Raw genomic sequence first — 22,708 nt, 5'->3', positions numbered from 1 at the left:
AAGCCTTATTGAGTCTTATTGGATAAAAGGCGCGCATGCGTGAAAGCGGTGTTCGTTTTCGGGTATGATTGTTTTATTGTCTTCGGTAAGCCGGCGAACTCTTTTCAATTGACGCAGCAGTCGCACGACAGTCCACCTGCCGGTGCCTGTACACAAATCAAGGGCACACGCCGTCACATCAAGCTAGTGACCACATCGGCTTGGAAAGCTCCGCCGGCTGGGAGACTGCTGGCTCATCCATCGTTAGCTTTTGTCATAGTCAGACTCTATCCAGCGATAATTTGCACGTTTCATTACATTCTGTTGTGATTCGTTGGTCTTCTTTTTTCCCTCCCGGTGACCATGGCTGATCCCAAATACGCAAATTTGCCAGGAATTGTAAGTGGCTAACGCTAGCAGACAGATACTGCTAACTGGCAGTGCTATCTCCAGGCTTTGACAGCTAAGTTAGCTAACATCTCTGCCGTTTATTTCGTTGTCTGCTTTTTGTTTTCACTCACCGCGCAGCTGGCATTTACAGTTGTAATCCCGTAGTTGCTTTATTTTTCAGCTAATTCCCCGAGTTGTGCTACGGAACACCAGAAGCAAGGGTTAGGAGATAGTTGTTGTTGAATGGGCCGGGGCGTTGGCCAGGCAAGCTGTAATAACCGGGATGTCTAACTGTTCCTTATTTTGTTTATCTAATTGTTTGCACAGGCGTTTAACGAGCCGGACGTGTATGAAACCGGTGACCTTCCTGAGGATGACCAGGCTCAGTTTGAGTCGGTAAGTGGGCGCCTTTTCCCCCCAAGTTCCCTGTTCTTTAATTTTCTGCACATTCAGCTAACTAGCTAACAAGTGTTTACACGTAGGTTTATGATTGACAGTACGGAATAACAGCTTCTCACTTTTACTGTATAAATTACATGGCAAAGGGCGGATATGTCAGCGGTACTATGCATGTAAATAATCTGTCCCTGTGCCTTTCCTGTCCTTACCAACTCTGCAGGGCGAGTGAAATACTATTTGTAAGACGTGTACAAATACCCCGTTGTTGATGCTCTTGTTTAAAATATAGAGTTGAAGTAGTGAACTTTGTTCATATTTTATACAATACATACAGCTGACTTCCACACATTGTCCCTGTTATGTATGTTTCTTTTTTAAATTATTTTAATATGTTGACAGAACTAAGGCACAAGTGCATAATAAAAACAAAAATGTCAGTAGAAGCATTTTAAAATTGGATTCAGACACTTCAAGCATATCAGCAAACCAAACATTCAGGCACTGCCGTTGTCTTAGAAATCTCTTTTGCTGTCATCAATAGTGATCGAACTCTTGTGACTGCAAGAGTTCAGGCTTGTTTATCAGGACAGCTCTTGGTGAGCTGGTCTGACTTTGGTTTTAACCATGTCTGGGCTATTTTTTCAGACCAGCTGAGAGAATGCTAATTGGCATTTTCCTTCCATGTTTTCATGTTTGCTCTTCCTATTCCCTTGCCCTTGTTTTGACTCTTCCCCCACCCTCCTGGGACCCTAGTTTGTACAAGTAAGACTGGCTCAATTTTTCTCTCAGTGAGCTTAATGCTTTTTTTTAATGCATGTTTTTGTTTTTTTAAATTCCCATAGTCACTATTTCTGCCTCTAATGATTGGAATGATATGAGAAATAGATCAGCGACTCTCTTTGTGCAGTGTAATTCAACCCTTTTTGATTGTTGTGAAGTGGAAGGAATTGATTCTTTTCCTCCTATTCTTGCTGCTCTTTTAAAAATTTCTAAGGGATAATGGTGTTGGTGGTTATTCAGCAGAACTGATTTACTCTTTCATGCTTTGACAAAGCAGTGAGGGTTCAATTGTGTGCCTGTGTGAGCGTGAAGCTTTCGGCAGAATAAATGTGTTTATTTGTTCTAGGGATTTCTCTTTTTAACCTGCTGTCATGTTCTAATAATTGCTTCTTGGCTAACTCCACTGTTCTGACTAACTGGACATTTTAACGGCCTCTTTACAATGCGTGATAACTTCTTACAGGTTCATTGAGCAAAATGGATATAAAAGAAAGTCACTCACAGTCTGCAGTAGACCTTTTAAATGATCAATAATGAGACTCGTGAATGCCTATTGAGAATAGTTTGTTGTGCTTTACATAAAATAAGCAGAAATATGTCAAGTGCGCGTTCCACCTATGTTGTTCTCATGTTGTAGTAATGTAGCCAGACAAAAATGAAGCTCTGGAAATGGCTCTAGCATTGTGTGCTCCACAAAAGTGGTTTCTTAGCCATAGCTCCATAAGCTTGTTTTTGTTCTGTCACCATCCTTTTTGGTTACCTTAGGCAAAAACAATGTGGTTGTGTTGGCCACTGGTTTATACATAATTTCACCTAGGGGTGCAGCAAATTAGCATCTGTACTAATACTGACTAATGGAATGTATGCGGCATGTAACACAGATCAACATTGAGATGACTGCTTCTTTGCTGCTGTCATTATAAAATTCTTCCCTTTTGGCAAACTACATACTAATTGTGTAGTGCCATAGCCAGCTTCCAAGAAAAATCTGTCGAATTAGGTAATCTCCAATTTGATGCTATATTTTTTTTTCTGATGAATTGATTTGCAGACTTTAGTTGAACTAAAATATTGTAAATCACACACTGTACTGGGGCTCTAACTTTGATATAGTTCACCATGTGCTTTGTTTTAGGTTAGCAGATTCATTTAGGATAAACTGCATGTGACTAACTAAGAACTTACTCCAGTTTAATGAGCTGAGGATACATGCATTTGGGGGTTTGACTTGTTTTAGACATCCTCACCCTCCATTCTGAATCATAATTAATGTTTTGAAACACCAGGCTCTTCATTACTATAAAAGGTATCATGAGGGAGAGAAACTTGGTGGTATTAAAGGACCACATTATCACGGTGAATTGGGAAAGACGGAAAGAACTCTGAGACCATCATAAACTGTCTGAGCAAAGTGTCTCCAGGGTGTTTGGCAGCTACTCTCAGAACACTGCTTTCTTTCTTATCTTTCCCCGACCTTGGCCAACTGTTCCTGTTGTGTGCATGGCATGTGATAACCACATTAATCTGTGTTGTCTCTCTCTCTCTCCCCCCTATTTTTTTTTCTCTCCCTCTGCTCTTCTGTTATTTTCTCTAACTCTTTGGAAACCCAAGGAGCTGGTAAGAGCCTGACTAACTCTCCTCTTCCTCCTCCTCCTCCATCATGTCATATGTGTAACTTGTCTAAGGTTTTGTCTCTTTTTATCCTGATGTTTGTGAGCCCACTCATAGCACCTTTGTGTTTGTGTCAGCACTGTTTTAATTCGACCCATTGCATGTGGTTCATCATAATTGATCACTAAAAAGTTTTGATCAAATGATCCATGGTATTTCCAATCACTAATCAAAACCTGTCATTTAGAAAAGAAAGTGTTAGTTACTTCCAGCTGTGGTTCTGCCTTTTCCATTCACTCCACATCGTTTTATCATAGTAAACCTGTAGCACACGGATGACATATTTGTTTGTAAAGATGACACTACAACCAGTCTTTGCTGAAACTATGAATGATCTTGAAATTATCTGGTTGTGTAAAAGCTGGACCAAATAATGGATGTGAAACTCTTGCAGATTCTGATGATTCATGGTTAAAATGGGTTTTAATTTCTATGGGTGTCTGGACTTGGTTGACAATAATACACATAATTCATGATCTTACCGTATGTTTCGGACCATAAGGCACACCGGACTATAAGGCGCATTAAGCGAAACAAAACAGTCAGATATGTCAAACTTTACTCAACGCATTCTTCTTCCTTACTCCACTTCCGTACCATTGATTCATTAATGTTGAATTCTCTGGCAGCTGCTCTATTCCCATGTTGTTGCAGTATGTTAATGACTAACCTCGCATTGCGGTTGATGGATTATCTCAGTTGTTCTACTGACTGAAGTTTGGTCTGTTTACAGCATCCTGCCATGCCACTGCATTTGTCCCTAACCTTCGGGAACCCTCACGTTAGCTTTTATCCAGTGGAAAAAAGTTAGCATTAGCACAACACGCATAGCTGTGTCGCTAGCAATCACGTAGCACATCATTATCTACCAGCTAGTCCAACTTCAGTAACCCTACAAAAGTCACTGCTGTTTAGTTTTCTGTCTTCATTTATGTTGGAAGTGATAGCAGAGCTGTACGTTTGAATTTTTTCAGAAATCTCTCAGTCAGAACATGCTATATGTTTAGGTTGAAACTAGCAAGCTAACTTCCTGCTAACGTCTAACTCCATTAAATTTAATAAATTCTGTTTTCATGGATGCCTGGATGTTAAACTTAATTGTTACACCTGATAAAGCAACAACGCTGATCAGTTTATTAAAGATTAAAGAATTTAAACAGTTTTAACTCTCAGTGATGCCGCAGAGTTCGTTTGACTGTTGTACCTGAAGCGGACACAGTTTTGGACCCAGATTTCTCCTCGAGGCTCCTGACTACAGTAGCCGTAATGCTCAGACAATCCATTAAGTGTTGCAGCTTCGTAGCTTACCAAAGTCGTACTAAAACATTTTTTGACCGATTTTTGAGCGCCGTGTACCACATAAAATCGTTTCGAGCTCAGTAAGCACAACCAGAATTCATACATAAGGCTCACTGGTTTATAAGGCGCACTGTCGATTTTTGAGAAAATTAAAGGATTTTAAGTGTGCCTTATAGTGCGGAAAATACGGTAATCATATTTTTGGGCAGTGATCAGACCAAGGTTTCCTGTCCAAATTTACCAACCTTTCAATGTATTTTAAGTGTACCTGGGGCTTTGAGTCTTTTGGCTCACTGATTCAGTACGGCTAATATAACTGTGTGAGTTTGTTGATGTTCAGCTGACTTTATTTCCTGGTTTTTCAATGGCAGGAGGAGCTTTGCAGTGACAGCGTGGAGAGGATTGTGGTCAACCCCAATGCTGCTTATGACAAGTTCAAAGACAAGCATGTCAGCACCAAGGGACTTGGTCAGTTTCTCACTTTTAATTTAATAACGACGTATTAAGTTGAATAACAAAATATGTGGTGGTATACCACATCATTGCATTAGGTCACATGTTTCTTTATTACATTTTACATCCACTGTGTCTGTCAAATGCACCAATTTACTCCTGAGTTGAGTTACAAATTACAACATCCATGTGTTTTAAGAAAGTATTTATCCTTTATTAAAATGAAATTATATATTTGTGGCTGGTATTAAAAATGTACAGACTTGACTGGAAATTAGTGAATTATCGTGTCACATTTGTAGACAAAAAACAAAGTGTTACTTTAGTCTGTTGCTAACATATCTACCTCGTTAAGGTACAGAATGAAGAAGAGCTGCTTTGGCTTCAGTTAGTTAAGAGATTATTAATTGGTTCATTGAATTAAAGCCTATAAAGTTAACATATTGCTAAAATTGGCAAAAGTAATAAAAAAAGAAAAGTAAATGACACACATTCCTTTGCTTTGTCATTTATTCTCAGTGCTTCTTTGGCTGCCCTGTCTTTAAAATTTTCATCTGCTGTCATTTGTATTTAATTGTTGTATAAGATAAATTTCTTCTTTAGTGTAAAGAAAACAAACATCAATAAATACATGTAAAACAAATTAAAATATTTTATTCCTTCAGTTTGTGCTATAACAAATAGATTTGCATTCTTAGAAACATCAGTTTCAGCTTTTAATGTCGTGTTTGTCACTTTCTCTCTCAACACATTTGTCCTTTCTTTTTCCAGACTTTTCAGACAGAATCAGTAAAAGCAGAAGAGTTGGCTATGAGTCAGGAGAATTTGAGATTGTGAGTATATTCTGTTCAGCAGAAGAACATTACTTTGTTCTCACAAAAAGACTTTTTATTTTGTTCACTCTTGTGTTTGTCATTTCTGATAAAAGTCAGAGAGCATGTGATGCTAGTGGTGTGATCATTTCTCTCAGCTCTTTTGTATATTGAGTAATATTCATTCAGTTTCTCTGCTCTGTGGCTTAGCTTGGAGAGGGCTGTGGAGTGAAGGAGACGCCTCAGCAGAAGTATCAGCGCCTAGTGAATGAGATCCAGGAACTCACGCAGGAGGTGGACACCATCCAGGTAACCTGCAAGCAACAGACGTGTACACACGTCCAAAAGAGCGTGTGAGGGATGATCATTCTTCTACCTGTATTTTAATGTTAGTAGCCTTCCTCCACATTGCTCATAGATCATTTAGTATTGCATTTATTGAAGGGAAGATCAACCATTGAGTTGGAACAATTTCAGCAAATCTAATCCAAAGCCTAATCTGATGAATACCTGAGTGTTAGTGAGAAGAGGGTTCATCTTAAAATGGCATAGCAGGTTGGCTAAACTGGCTGGTGCTACCAAGGCAAAGACTAGTGAGCTTCCTGAAAGCCTGCCTCAGGTATGCTTTTATCAACACCTGACTAGGTGTGGCCAATTAGCACCAGCTGAACACACTGAGGAGATTAGGGGCTGCAGAGGGGCGTAACAATGCACTAAAGCTAAAGCACACTGTGAAAATTTGCTAGATTACAACCAACAATGTTGATTAACAAAGTTTCCTTCCTGTCATCGTGCAAGAAATGGCTCACCCTCAAATTTAAATTTTATTTGTCGCACACACAACCATACATATTCATACATAAGGCACACGGGATTATAAGGGGCACTGTCGATTTTCAGAAAAATCAAAGGTTTGATTTTAAGTGTGCCGTATTTTCCAAACAACACGGTAATAACGACGGCCCGCTAGCATGCTCTACCAAAAATAGTGCTTTGTTGTGTATCTGACGGACGAAAGCTAAACCAGTTCCACACCAGTGAAGTTGCAGCATTTCTACAAACCAGTTCTGGTTCATCTGTTTCATTTAACGATCCACTTTCGCTCTACTCATTCTGCGTCGCCGCCATGTGTATATGTAAACATAGGCACTGCGCATGCGCGTTTTACCCATATTCTATCGCAATATGTCATTTTCCTATCGTTGCCCAAAATTACACCGGTATTACCGGTATGATATAGCCCAGCCCTAGTCCATCATAATCTTCCTAGCTTTGGTCTTGCACCGCTTGGTGTAGATGGACAGCAGGTCAGGAAGCTCTGATCGAATGATGCGTTCGGCTGAGCGCACCACTCTTTGCAGATCTTGTCTGTCCTGCTTGGTGCTGTTCCCAAACCAGGTGCAGATGTTTCCCATCAAGACGCTCTCGATGGTGCAGGAGTAAAAGTTCTTGAGCACCCTCAGCAGCAGGTGGAAGTCTCTAAGTCTTCTGAGGAAGAAGAGACACTGGTGGGCTTTCTTAACCAGAGTGTTAATGTGGCAGGACCATGACAGGTCCTGAGTGATGTGGACACCCAGATACCGTAAACTGTCCACTCTCTCCACTGGCGTGCCACTGATGATGAGGGGCTTGTAATTCCTCGCCTGCTTTGTAGTGAAGTCCACGATCAGCTCCTTAGTCTTGCTGACATTTAGGAGGGGGTTAATTTCCTGTCACCAGGTCTCCAGGTTCATAATCTCCTCCAGGTAGGCCTTCTCGATGTTGTCAGAGATCAGGCCCACAACAACAGTGTCGTCAGCAAACTTGACAATGGAGACAGACAGGGGAGGCGGCGTGTGTTTAATGGTGAACAACAACTGGTGCAACAGTGCGAACGTTGTTCCTCTCACACGCTCCTGCACACCAAATCTGGAACTACTGTCCATCATGTGTCGTCCTTTTTATCTACCTCGGGAATTTACATCAGTCATTGTAAGTGCCGTTTATATTCCACCACAAGCGGACACGGTCACCGCCTTATGCGAGCTGCATGAGGCACTCACACAGCACCAGACACAACACCGGGACGCTGCGCTTATTGTGAGGGGGGACTTTAATAGCGCCAACCTCAAACGCGCAGCGCCGAACTTTTATCAACACATCACCTGCCCCACCAGGGGTGAAAGGACACTGGACCACTGCTACACTACGGTCAAGGACGGCTACAAGGCACAATCCCGCCCTCCGTTTGGCAAATCTGATCACGCCGCCATCTTCCTCATGCCAAAATATAAACAAAGGCTGAAACAGGAAGTTCCGGTTCAGAGGAAGGTCGCGCGCTGGACGGATCAATCGGTGGCCGCGTTACATGACGCACTCGATGACGCAGACTGGGGCATGTTCAGAAACAGCTCCGACGATGACGTCAACGTGTTTACGGAAGCGGTTGTGGGATTCATCGGGAAACTAGCGGATGATACCGTGGAGACAAAGACTATCACAACGTTTCCCAACCAGAAGCCGTGGGTGGATAAAACCATCCGCAACGCTCTGAGATCCCGCACCGCTGCCTACAACACGGGACTCATGACGGGGGACATGGACCCGTACAAAGCCGCGTCATATAACGTGCGGAGGGCGGTGAAAGAGGCGAAGCAGCGCTACGGGAGGAAACTAGAGTCACAACTCCAACAGAGTGACTCTAGGAGCCTGTGGCGGGGACTAAGGACAATAACGGACTATAAAGCACCAACAACCGGTATGACGAACGCGGCCGTGACTCTGGCAGACGAGCTGAACACTTTCTATGCTCGCTTCGAGGCTGCAGCTAAGGTCAAATTCAAATTCAAATTTTATTTGTCACGTACACAGTCATACACAGTACGATATGTAGTGAAATGCTTGGACAACTGCTCGTGACCTAAAGAGAACAAAAAAGGAAAAGGCTATGAATAAGATAGGAAATAAATATGAAAAATTAAAAAGGGTAAATTTAACTAGGAAGGAATAAAATATAAATTAAGGTTAAAAATGAAATAACTGTACAACACAAATTAGAATGAAGGGTAATTTAACTGGGAAGAATAAGATAAAGATAAATATATAAATTAAAGTTGAAAATAAAATAACTGTACAACAAAATACACAATACACAATATAGAACTATATAAGAATGTATGAAGAAATCTAAATATAAATAAATATATACACAATAACAGCAGCTGTACAAGTATTAACCGGAAATGAAGAATATAGTGACCAGTGTTGTGCAAAACCAAAGTCCAGAAAGTCCAGTGTGTGTAAGAACCATATGTGTGGGTCAGTACTGTGTGGTGGTGTGATTGAGAGACCGTATCGCCTGCGGGAAGAAGCTCCTCCTCAGTCTCTCTGTGTTGGTCTTCAGGGAGCGGAATCGCTTTCCTGACCTCAGCAGAGAGAACAGTCTGTTGTTGGGATGGCTGAGGTCCTTCACGATCTTCCTGGCCTTGGTCCGGCACCGCCTGCTGTAGATTGAGTGCAGGTCAGGGAGCTCGGAGCAGATGGTGCGCTCAGCTGACCGCACAACCCTCTGTAGAGCTCGTCTGTCCTGCATGGTGCTGTTCCCGAACCAGGTTAAGATGTTTCCCGCCAGGATGCTCTCTATGGTGCACGAGTAAAAGTTCCTGAGCACCTTGGAGGGCAGTTGGAAGTCTCTCAAGCGTCTGAGGTGGTAGAGACGCTGTCGGGCCTTTTTCACCACGGTGTTGATGTGACAGGACCATGACAGGTCCTGCGTGATGTGAACTCCGAGGTATTTGAAGCTGTCCACTCTCTCCACTGGGCACTCGTTGATGACGGGGGTCTGGTAGTTCCTCTCCTGCTTAGTGCTGAAGTCCACTATCAGCTCCTTTGTCTTACTGACGTTTAGAAGGAGGTTGTTCCTCTGGTCTCCAACAATGCTAGTGTTAGCGGCGCTAACGGCTGCAGACAGGAAGATACTGCCAGCACCGGAAACGTGCTCGTCATCTCCGAGCATGAAGTAAGGAGAGCCTTCAAAAGAGTGAACACCAGAGAGCAGCAGGACCAGACGGCATCCCAGGTCGTATCCTAAGAGACTGCGCATACCAGCTAGCTCCTGTGTTCACTGAGATATTCAACATCTCTTTATCTCAGTCGGTGATCCCCACATGCTTCAAAGAGTCCATCATTGTTCCTGTCCCGAAGAAACCCCACCCTGCTTCTCTCAATGACTATCGCCCTGTAGCCCTCACCTCAGTAGTGATGAAGTGCTTTGAACGCCTGGTCAGAGACTTCATCATTTCTTCACTACCAGACACACTGGACCCACTACAGTTCGCTTACCGTCCAAATCGTTCCACAGACGATGCCATCTCTCATCTCCTCCACACATCACTCACTCACTTGGACACTAGAAGGGGGAATTATGTTAAAATGCTCTTCATAGACTACAGCTCTGCATTTAACACCATAATTCCCTCCACACTCACCACCAAGCTGGAGCATCTGGGACTCAGCTCATCTATATGTCAGTGGATCTCCAACTTCCTAACTGGCAGACCACAGGCAGTAAGGATGGGCGGACATGTCTCAGCCTCCACCACTCTCAGCACTGGAGCCCCCCAGGGGTGTGTTCTGAGCCCCCTGCTGTACTCTTTGTACACATATGACTGTGTGGCCACTACCAGCTCCACCACCATCATCAAGTTTGCTGATGACACCGTCGTGGTGGGCCTGATCTCTGATAACAACGAGACGGCCTACCTGAAGGAGATTAGGAATCTGGAGAACTGGTGCCAGAGGAACAACCTCCTTCTAAACGTCAGTAAGACAAAGGAGCTGATAGTGGACTTCAGCACTAAGCAGGAGAGGAACTACCAGACCCCCGTCATCAACGAGTGCCCAGTGGAGAGAGTGGACAGCTTCAAATACCTCGGAGTTCACATCACGCAGGACCTGTCATGGTCCTGTCACATCAACACCGTGGTGAAAAAGGCCCGACAGCGTCTCTACCACCTCAGACGCTTGAGAGACTTCCAACTGCCCTCCAAGGTGCTCAGGAACTTTTACTCGTGCACCATAGAGAGCATCCTGGCGGGAAACATCTTAACCTGGTTCGGGAACAGCACCATGCAGGACAGACGAGCTCTACAGAGGGTTGTGCGGTCAGCTGAGCGCACCATCTGCTCCGAGCTCCCTGACCTGCACTCAATCTACAGCAGGCGGTGCCGGACCAAGGCCAGGAAGATCGTGAAGGACCTCAGCCATCCCAACAACAGACTGTTCTCTCTGCTGAGGTCAGGAAAGCGATTCCGCTCCCTGAAGACCAACACAGAGAGACTGAGGAGGAGCTTCTTCCCGCAGGCGATACGGTCTCTCAATCACACCACCACACAGTACTGACCCACACATATGGTTCTTACACACACACTGGACTTTCTGGACATTGTTTTTGCACACATTGTTTTTTTGCACAACACTGGTCACTATATTCTTCATTTCCGGTTAATACTTGTACAGTTGCTGTTATTGTGTATATATTTATTTATATTTAGATTTCTTCATACATTCTTATATAGTTCTATATTGTGTATTTTGTTGTACAGTTATTTTATTTTCAACTTTAATTTATATATTTTATCTTATTCCTTCCCAGTTAAATTTACCCTTCATTCTAATTTGTGTTGTACAGTTATTTCATTTTTAACCTTAATTTATATTTTATTCCTTCCTAGTTAAATTTACCCTTTTTAATTTTTCATATTTATTTCCTATCTTATTCATAGCCTTTTCCTTTTTTGTTTTCTTTAGGTCACGAGCAGTTGTCCAAGCATTTCACTACATATCGTACTGTGTATGACTGTGTACGTGACAAATAAAATTTGAATTTGAATTTGACAACTGTTCATGCTCATTGCAGTAAATGTTTCTGTATTGTTCACATTAAGTTTTATTTGCAATTCTGTATTTTTGATTGGTTAGCGAGCAATATGGTCTAGAAGTAGATCCATATGCCTTTATTTACAAAAGCTAATCCAAAAATATTATATGATCAAATAATAATGCAAAAATATTAGTGTTTGATACTGCACTACACACAGATTGTATTACCTGGCATCAAAGATGTATGTGTCTCTGCGTCCAGGCTGCCACAAAGGAAAGTAATGCAGAGGAGCGCCTCACTCCAGTGGTGCTGGCCCAGCAGGCAGCCCAGCTCAAACAGCAGCTGGTTTCAGCCCATCTCGACTCACTGCTTGGACCACAGGCACACATCAACCTGGCTGACCCAGATGGCGCACTGGCCAGGTGAGTTGGCTGGAGTTAACAAGACAATGAAGCACAAACGAGGGCAAGCACCTGGAACCTGAAACTTAACACCACAGTCTGTTAGATCGTGCCAGCACTGTGATCTGAGAAACTGAAATGCTTGGGAAGAAAGAGGGTGCTCTGGAGAAATGGAGAGAATAAGAGTGATTGATATGGGAATTGGATTTTCCAAGCTTTAACCAGATATAATGAGATGGAGTAGTAAGGAAATAAGATTAATTGTACACATAAATGTTGCTGATCTCAAAGGGCATAGCTACCAGGAGCACAACACAACTAAGTGACAGATGATTGAGGGAGGGAAATTAACTAAAAGAACACAGAAATCTTTGAAAAATGCCAGCGCCCAACTGAGCATAAGCAAAGGAAGCCGTGGGCTTAAAAGGGGAAAACACAAATGAGAGAAAGTGAGGAAAACACCTTCACAAACCTTCACTTGCAGTTAATAACACTGACTTAAAGGATTGAGAGGGAGGGAGGACCACACTCATGGCAGCACATGGGGTTGGTAACAATGGTGAACATATTATCCCTTTGTGTCTTTCTTCCCTTCTCATAGGCGTCTGCTCACCCAGCTGGAAGCCGCTAAGGGCAGCCGTGGCAGCTCTGCAGGAGACTGCAAGCCGACAGCATTAACTAAGGGCCCAGATGGAGTGGTACTCTACGAGTTACACAGCAGACCAGAGCAGGAGAAATTTAATGAGTCTGCCAAGGTAAAGAGGAAAGAGAGGTGGATAAATGTCTGTGATGAATGCACACATAAAATGAGGCTGTATGGTCTCCTCGGCCTGCTTTGTTTCTGTTCTTCTGAGTGGAATGTCAGAATACTAGATGACAATAAGCAGGACAAAAGGAGGAAGGCATACATGTGGGTGTTTGTGTGTCTCTTGTGGGATGCTTGTTGTCACTGCCAGCCATGTGTTGCCCTGTTCCGTCTCTGTAGATGGCGGAAGTGGAGAAGCGTCTAGCTGAGCTGGAGATGGCTGTTGGCTCAGGATCAGACAAGCAGGTACACACACAGTCCCGCTGTCTCTCTCTCTCTCTCTCAAACACACACACACACACACACATTGTCTTCATGGGTCTTTGCTCTCATTCGCACTAATTCTGTGTGCCTGTCTCTATGTCACACTCACAACAGAATTTTCTTGCTTCTGTTTTCAAGTAAAATAAAAAATAAAATATTCCACTTGATTTATGTAAATTCAAGCGGTGGCTTTGTTGTTTCTTGTTAAAATGCATTTTTCCCTCTTCACATTTACTTTATAGGGACCTCTGAGTGCTGGTGCTCAAGGAACCAGTTTGATGGTAAGAACACACTGTGGAGTTTGTCTCTCTATTCAAAACTCTGGGTATCTGATGTGCAGCCAGAGAACTGGGTCATACTTCAAAGGTGACATCAGTTCCTTCAAGTTTGTTTATTGCTGCTGTGCCAGTAGGAGGAACAAAAACCTAAAGTTTTGTGCTTGATCTTATATATAAACTTGTCCTCCTTTGTATCAGGACACCATAGAGCTCCTGCAGGCAAGGGTCAGTGCTCTGGACTCTGCTACTCTGGATCAAGTGGAGGCAAGACTGCAGGTGATTACTCCCCGTACAGCATTACAGCACAGTGTTAGGAGGAGGCAGCCTTTCCATATGAAGTGACAAGACAGTTGCATCTTGATTACATTTGTACATCAGTTTTTTTTCCTAGATGCATTTTGGTTTGAAAGGGTAGTGGGTTTTGGTTTTTGTATATATTTTGCTCTCTTTTGAGTTTCATCCATTGCGTTTAGTACAGAAGCAGGCCTGGATGTGTCAGTTGGAGGGGCATCTGGACTGTAGCTTTTGTATCTAACAAAAACTAAAAAACATTTTGCTTTTCTGCAAGAACTCATCCCATTTCTCTATAGCAGTTATTCCCAAAATCAAGAGCGCTGCAGCCCACTTAAAAACTATAAAATCCAACCGGAATTTAAATTTGTCTTAAATCTTCAGTCTAATCAAAATATAGCAGAAAATTATGTATTTCTTTGAAAATTGTATTTAAAAAAAATAGCAACAAATGGTTGGCTTTAAATTCCTAATGCTAATCCGGTCATATGCATATTGTTAAGGCCAGTGTAGCCCACCTGCCACTGGGACACAAACTTCAATACAAGAGCATTCAGTTTTTGCCCAGAATAAAGAGTAATATCACAAACTAACCACCGCCTAGCACCAGTTTTCATTCAGTTTTTATGTAATTAAATTAATATAAATATGTAACTGTACATACTTGTAAGTAATTTCAAACTGCGGCCCAGCTGCAGTTCCTTTGTGGCCCAAAAAGTCACTCTGAGGATGTCTTTAGGTCACTGCTTGCTTTTTAAGAACAACATATACCTGAAACCTAAGGAGAACGTTCAGAATGGAGGGTATTACACAAAGCTTAGGTCGGTCCAGCTTTGAGTCGGTGCTTTTATAGTTTGTGCCTTAATGTTTGGCTACTTTGTTGCTCAGCTGATAAATATCTTTAGTTTTAAAATATGCCACAGTGACCATGATGTTGGGTTACTTGTGACATAGTTTGCAGTGAAACACTAGTTGCCCCTGAGTGGTACCTCTTGCAAAATTAGAATAGATTACCGTATACGTATAATGTGTTTTTTCTCTCCTGCAGAGTGTCCTCGGGAAGATGAATGAGATTGCTAAACACAAGGCAGCGATTGAAGACGCTGAAACACAAAACAAGGTTAGTGACCCCTGACCACCTTCAGTATCGAATAAAGGCTGTAATAATTGCAGATCTGTTTCTTTACAACTTCCAGGCTCAAACTGACCGCATGTGATTTGTCTACTTTGAGGCTGTTTCAGTAAATGTTTCTTCTGGACAGACATTTGCAATCATTAGAGCTGAAATGTTTTCATCAGTGTTAAGGTTCTCGTTCCAATAAGTGTATATTTACAAAAGTCTGGTAACAAGTGGGAAGAATATTGTTTATACAATTTCAGCTTAATGCTGATATTTCAAACTGCCCACATTCATAGCCAAACATTCATAAGAGCCAAACCAAAGTGTAATTGAATAGTTTGTTTTTAGTTTGTTCTTTCTAAATAATGAATCGATTCAGGATCTGACTAACAGATTTCATGCATTCACGTGTTGTATATGTAATTGACCAGCAGAGGGCAGGCTATGCTAATTATATAATTTCTATGAATAACGGTATAAATGGTTGGTTTGTGTTAGGTATATTGCTGTTTTAGAAAAATATTGTATTTGACCATCTGACAGCTTCTATAAAAATCATTAAATGTGTTTTGGTTTTTTTTTTATCTGCCAGGTGTCAAAGTTGTATGATGTGGTGCAGAAGTGGGATGCCATGTCCACTTCCATACCTCAGGTGGTGCAGAGGCTCGTTGCTGTGAAGGAGCTCCATGAGCAAGGTAACACGCAGGAACTGAAACTGCTCCGTCCATTCACACAAAACCATGAAATGCAGAAGGTGCTGAGGTGTTTCAGGGGTGTAGGAGCTTATTAAAACTCTAACATTAGATGAATGTACTTGGTTAGTGTGTGCCAGTAATTGGCCAATATTGTAATAATGTTGCTCTTGGGGCAAATTTCCCCCCGGTAAGGATCACAATGGAAACATGGATAATTTATGTGCTCTTCCTTTATGTAAGGGGAGACGAACCTTGAAATGACACCCATGAGAGTTCAAGGAGAGAATGTATGTAGGTTAGCGGGGATGGGATGTGGCGTTAAAGGCTGAAAATATGTTGGGTGTTGCCACAGAACATAACAGGGTGTGAACCCAGATCACGTTCCAGGCAGCATATGTGTTGGAGAGTAACATTTGCATCCACTGTGGAAACGTCTGAGAGCGAGACATAAGATGAAACTAAGGGAAAACGGGATTCAAATAGATAATGGAATTAGCCTAAACCGTGCCGTTCTATTATAACAAAGGGCAAAAAATCACTGAGAGGGGAGACTCAAAATGGTAACGGAATCAAACTAAATCTTGCAATACTGCTAAACACCCCCTTGGGGTAACAGAGATGCATGATATTATATATATCACATTATCATCTTTTTATTATTTAGCACATGAAAGCGGAACCTTGGCATTAATAGATTATATTGATAATTCAGTTCTGAGAGCTGAAGGAGGTCATTTATCATCCAGCCTCTCTCTGCACCGATCTGTCACACATTGCAGCTTCTTTGCTCGACAGAGCTTAGCTGCACCTTTTTTCTTCTGATCTTTCTTTACCAATAAAGGAAAACTTGAAAAAGAAAATACTTAGTTTAATCTTTCAAGCTGCCGTTCATCACTGTTAGATTAGGTTTGCATCAATTCCTTTGCCCTTCTCCTTCAGCTGACAACAAAGACATTTCATTTTTTAGCAGATGTTTTGAATTTAAGGATTACTTACTTCCTGTCCTTTATCTAATTCTCCCTTTTCACTTCAACCCTCTATCTCACAGCCATGCAGTTTGGCCAGCTGCTGACACACCTGGATACCACTCAGCAGATGATCAACAACTCCCTGAAGGACAATAATACCCTGCTAACACAGGTGAGAAGTTTATAGACCTGTTGAACAATTGTAGCAACATAAATAATTTCTAAGCGCTGCAGGGAGAGTAGAACTCAGCAGTTTTATCCACTTAAACGGTCAGCTTGAATGAGCCACTGCAGCCATGGTAAACTTGGCACTGGCCAGCAGAAATGTGTCACAGTTCGATATAAAAAGACGCCAGCAGTTATACAGTTGCTGTCGTTTTATAGAAACGAACGTTTCTGCAGTAATTGGTAGAAACTTTGTGAACCACTTTTTCACAATAGCAGATGAAAATGTTAGATTTGGTGTGAAAGAAAAACTTGACATGTTCAAACACTTGGCCGTAACCTCTTTGTATGTGTAGTGAATGAGTGGAAAAAGTGTCCTCTAATACCCTTCAGAGTGCACAGCCGAGGCAGCTTTTCACAGCTAGAAGTAACAATCTAACCAACTACAGCTTCCCATTACGAGGACAGAAGCTCTGTAAAGCCTCTCAGGCAATAATCAGTCTGTGCTTTCACAGTTCAAGGCTTCTGGCAGGAGGGACCAACCAGTGCCTCAATCCAGTAAAATGTATTTTGTTTTTCTTTACAATGTTTTGGTGTCACAGAGGCTAGTTAAGTCTGACATTTCAGTTTCTTATCAACACTGAAATGTTTGTTTTTGGTTTTTGTGTAGCCTTCTGAAACAATATTGTCTAATAATAATTGTCATCAGTGAAGGTTGGGCGATCGGACGAATATATCGACCAATCGACGATAGGCTGAGTCTTTCACCGATCATTTTTACAAGAGCAATGTTATGTATGTATTTGCCCATGAGTGAGTTTGCTAATAATGTTGGTTGAAGTTAAGAGAAGCAGTCAATAGAAGAAATAATAGCAGTGTTTTAACAGCTCCCTCTTCCAGCTGCAAACAAATGCAGATTCATTTACTCAAACTCATAACAGAAAGAAAGATGGTAGCCCATGTTCAGAAAAAACAAAAACATTTTATTTAGATTAAAAAAAAAACAAAACCCCAAAACGGTGGGGAGGGAAACAAAGAGAAACTGTCTTCTTTTTTTTCCACTCTAACCGTGTTTACAGGCCGTTCCAGTGTTTGTCTTACACACTAAACCAAGCAACAAATCCAAAATTAAACAAAAAGTAAGTTAAAAATCAAAATGTCTCTTCCAGCGAACACATATAAATAAATGACTAATCCAAAAAGTAGCTATATTAATTCTGAACCAAACAAGAAAAGAATGTAAAATATTACATTGCTCCACCCATCAAAAAGTCACCTGCGCGAATATATCATGTATCGTCTATTGGAAAATTTTTACATATCGCCCAACCTTATCATCAGTAGCACTTTTCCTACATGACTCAGGTATATGAATGTTTAACAGGGCTGCACCTGATTGGTATTTTGTTTGAATTATGGCAAAGGTTTCCATATTTAAGCACCTTCCTTTCTTTTCTCTTACCGATTATTTAGCTTTTTCCTTACATCCTCTCTCCCCGTCCCATCAGTCTCTCGCACGCACTTCTGGAGTTAGCATTCTCTCTAATTCTTCTTCTTTTTTTACCAGGTTCAGCAAACGATGAAGGAAAATCTTGTGGCTATAGAGGAGAACTTTGCTGCACTAGACCAGAGGATGAAGAAGCTTTCAAAATAAACGGTGGCAGAGTTTTAGAGACCGGGTTGTTTTTATAATTATTAGATTAGAAAATTCTACCATTCCTTTTGGACCTTCATGCGATTTTTGGTAAAATGAAATGGATGAAAAGAAAAACGGTGTAAAGCGGTGTAGAAATAAAGATCTATTGTCCTAAGTTGTTGTAGCTGAAGCACGTATGTGCGAGCATCAGGGCCGTGTCACCGAAGGACAGCTTGTAAATATGCCTGTGTACCTTATTGTTTCTTCACGCTCAGTCGCTTGTAACTATATTATTATGACTGAGACAGCAGACACCACAGACAAACTTTTAATCTGCTTTGTCATTGCCTACAAGTTCACTGTATTGTTCATCTGTGGTCATGGAAACTGATCAATAAAACAAAGTGCTGTAAGGCCCGCCTCCTTTCATTCCTTTTATTTTTTAAACATGTAATTATTGACCTAGCTTCCTGTCTGAAAAACTAAGTTTTGTGAAATACTGATGATCAAATGTTTTCCACCCTTTAAACAAAAAGATCCTGGTCATCAGTAATTAGCTGTTGGTGTTATGCTTTTAATAAGAAGCTGTAGGAGACTCACAGATGGCTAATTGAATTCTAAACTGACCTGTCAAAATAAAGTCTTCATTTGTGGTTGTGCTCAATATGTATGACCACTGGGTGGCAGCATAGCATCAAACCCAAACAGAATCCTAGGACGAGGCCAAATAAACCCATAAAAGCAGATTAGTCACCCACTTTGACATATTTGTTTCTAATTAAGCTTCCCATATTTTATTACACATACCCCAACTCTGATTTTTAGGTCTAGACTCTAAATCCACCCTCATTCTGTGGCCTGTAACTCTGTTTGTCTCCTGCTTTTCTCTGTTTGTTGTTGTCGTCAGCATGTCTCTGCTTGCTGCTTCTAATTTTCATATTCATATAAGTATGTATGTATAAATGTACATGCTTTGTACAGCACCGAAAGCTGTGTAAATGGGATTTATAGAAATACATTCTACTTGCTCACGTTTACTTTCTAATTTCGTAAATCGTAACTTGATATTTTTAACTAGTTGGGGTTAAGTTGGTGGGGAAAAAAAGGAAAAAAACTTAAGAGTTATTTAACACAAAACCGTGTTTCATTACAAATCGTTATGTTATTTGACCTTTACTTCATGTCCCTCCCTGTCTCTCATAGCATTCTGCTTGTCATAACAGGGCAGTATTACAAAACTTCACAGGACAGTTATTTTAAAAAAAATTAAAAGGTTAAGTATTGTAGAAACTGTTGCACTAGAATAAAGGCAAACAGCAAAGTTAAAGCAGGAACAGAAAGCACCCAGTCGAGTAGAAACCTAAATGTAAAAGGATTATTTCTGTACGCTGCCTTTTGACAAGTAAAAACAGGAGCCACTAAATGAATTTAAGGTCAGTCTCAAATCCATCTAGTAGTTGTGCGTGTGTAAAAAGCATTTATTCAAAAAGCTGGCTCCTGTCTGAAGTCAAGTGATGGGATTAGTGACAAAGGCCGACAGATAGCATACAGCAGGGCGAGGATCAGGTGCTTGTGGTGAGTCATTCAGATACATCAGCCCCTGCGAGTTAGGTAACAGCGAGCCTCTCGCAAGTGGATTAATAGTTTACTGAGCTACGAACATTGCCCCAAAAGAAACACGCAGCCAGAAGTTAGGTTTCATGCCTTTGACATGCGCTCCATTTTTGGACTCGTGTACTTAAACCTGACCCTGAATTAGATACGACGTTTGATAAAGCCTCTGTTACCAAGCCTGTGGATCATTTCTTTACTTTAGCTGATTATTATGTCTGTGTCTCTCAGCCTATATTACATCTGTCCTTTTATTCCAAAGAGTTATGTGCTGACTGTGGACTCCAGCTTATACCAGTTTCCCTTACATGTGGGAGAGCTGCCTGCTCGGACAAGACGTATCAAGTGTAAGTTTCAGGGAATTAGTTCCACAGATCCAACTTAGAAGGGAATGCCACAGATGAGCACAGAGACGTACAGTGTACTGTATATCATGTTATACCACATTTGTCCTTCTATTTCGGGTGCGCTAGATTGGGTCAGCTCAGCCCCATCTGTTAAGAGACACTTTAACACAATCACAAACTGACTATTTAGCAAGAGCACAAAGTATTTATTGAACAGCTGTATTATCTTTTAATGTGGAAATTTAAGGAATGATTAAATACATTTTAAGAGAAAGGTTTAAATCCAAAAAGCACAAACAAATATTGTCTCTGCAGTATAAATGTAGCTGCTTAAATACTGAATGTCAGCACCAGAAGCTTTTACTCTACTGGACAAAGTAAATATTAAAGTCCTCTGGCAGCACAGAGCAGCTGAACACAGAGGAGGCAGAAGGGAGCACCAATTGCTCTAAAATCTCTGTTTCTGGTGCTGATATGGGAAAAACTAGAATGAGAGGAAGAAAAGGATGGTGTAAGAGCCTGGAGTGTGTGTTTCGCTGCCAGAATACCCACCTGTTCAGACAGGCGTTTAAAGTTTAATGCGCTACAGTCTTTCGCTTTAGCTTTTTGTTGTTGTTATTGTTTTTATCCCTTTTTTTCAATTTCTCTTTTATCTTTGACATATGAATGAAGAAATCCAGAATAATGCATGTAGATAATAACAGCTCTGCTGTGCTGTAAAGATTTTCGATATAATCGTGAAATTTTAATTTAATTTAATTTACCACCCTGTTACTTCCACCTCAGAAATAACAAATAGAACAATTAATAAAAGAAGTCCAAAAACCTGAATGGGTTTGAAGGAGAGAAGAGGTGAGTGGAGAAGAGCTTTTACGGGTTTTACAGTCGTGCGGCACAATGAGGCTTGAAGACGGGGTACAGATGGGTGAGGCTCAGAGGTAAGCAGGGCTAAACACGCTAACAAGATTGTCTGCGAAGTCATCCCAAAGCTCCGAACACACAAATCTCACCAGGCAGATGTGATGCATAGCTGATGAATCTGGACGAACTGTGATTGAGTGCTGAAATCATTTCAAACTTTAAGAGCTCTGAGATAGTTTGCTGCTTCGCGTGAATGCTGGCTGTCCTGTATTTATAAATGAAATGATAGATGGGGAAAGTTCCTGAGGGGAAAACTGCAAATTAGTTGATTAATGGGCATCAGCACACAATAGAGAATTGCATTATTGGTCTCAGCTGAGATGAGCATTGACAAGAGAGATGAATGTAGTAACTAAAGAGGCCTCGAAGCTTAATGACAAAGCTAAAAAAAAAATATATCTGTTGGCAAAATTTGCCTTAAAAAGTATAACCAGTGTATGTTTGTCTAAGAACCACTGATTATTGTGTACTAATTTAGGATTTGGTTAATGCATTTTACACTTTACAAGAAGGTCTCTCTGTTTGTTGTCAGGGTGACCAAGAAAACAGTTAAAACACACCATGAGAAAGAGCAAGGCAGGATACAAAAAAGGGATTTACTGTATCACCAGCACTTGTTAACAGCTGTATCAGTTGGTCTCAGTTCAGAGGGATTCCGACAGCTGGTGTGTGTGTGTGTGTGTGTGTGTGTGTGTGTGTGTGTGTGTGTGTGTGTGTGTGTGTGTGTGTGTGTGTGTGCGTGCGTGTGTGTGTGTTTGTCGGGAGGAACTGGGTGTGGAGTCTTGACCAAGGGCATAGGACAGAAAGAGGGGAGCGTGGTATAGTGGCTGGAAAATTCCCCAGACTCTTTCTGCCTGTAAAACAAAAGTCAAGAGTTTATTTTCAAGAGATAACAACCACTGTCCCTTTAATTTCATTTACCTTATTTTGCTGTCCTTGCTGATTGTTTATTACATTTCAAGCACAAAGGCTTCTTTTAAATCTGTGTGGCAGCACAACAAAGAACCATATTTTCTGCATCGATAACCCCGTAAAGGCTGAGTTCTTTCACTTGTCATATTTCTAATAAATAAATATAAACATAATATTACTTTACCGGGCTGTTTCTTGCTTTATTTTGTGTGAACTGTGAAACACAATTGTGTTGTTATTATGTTGGTTTCACAGAAATAGTTTTTTAAAAAAGAAGGCAAAAACATATTCAGCCAACATCTCCAAAAGCTGATCCACACAAGCAGACAATTTAGACTCTGCAGGACTTGTTTACACTCTGTTACCTCAGAGCATGAAAAGGAACAGAAAAACAAATGCATTGTCTATACCAGTCTTTATCTTTGTTTTATTTTTTACTTTTTGAAATTATATATATTTTTTAAAAAGGTGACAATCGATTAGAAAGCAGGGGTCATCGTCATTAGAGCGTAATAACAGTCTAAAAAATATGCAACCTAGATTTGGGGTTGTAAACAGTGTTTTATAATGACTACAACACAGACGACGGGACTGACAAAATAAACAGACGGCATGGGTGGAGAGGGAGGGGTGTAGCGAAAGTATGCTCAA

General features: G+C 41.2%; 1 protein-coding gene across 1 annotated transcript; it reads left to right on the top strand.

Annotated features, from left to right (window-relative positions):
• Nucleotides 1–195: 195 nt before the first annotated feature.
• dctn2 (dynactin 2 (p50)) lies at nt 196–18,670 on the top strand. Its single transcript, XM_085354706.1, has 14 exons — nt 196–378; nt 697–765; nt 4,890–4,986; nt 5,743–5,804; nt 5,994–6,092; nt 11,905–12,065; nt 12,646–12,799; nt 13,030–13,095; nt 13,356–13,394; nt 13,590–13,667; nt 14,731–14,802; nt 15,395–15,497; nt 16,546–16,637; nt 18,198–18,670. The coding sequence occupies exons 1-14, from the start codon at nt 343–345 to the stop codon at nt 18,282–18,284; spliced, it is 1,215 nt and encodes a 404-aa protein (XP_085210832.1). The 5' UTR covers nt 196–342; the 3' UTR covers nt 18,285–18,670.
• Nucleotides 18,671–22,708: the final 4,038 nt, after the last annotated feature.

This window comes from Diplotaxodon limnothrissa, linkage group LG5, assembly GCF_057381915.1.
Source record: "Diplotaxodon limnothrissa isolate DT_005_m linkage group LG5, D_limnothrissa_male_GT1.1, whole genome shotgun sequence".
In the NCBI taxonomy this organism is placed as follows: Eukaryota; Metazoa; Chordata; class Actinopteri; order Cichliformes; family Cichlidae; genus Diplotaxodon; species Diplotaxodon limnothrissa.
Note: the sequence above shows the minus strand (reverse complement) of the source record. Positions and strands in the feature narration are given on the sequence as shown.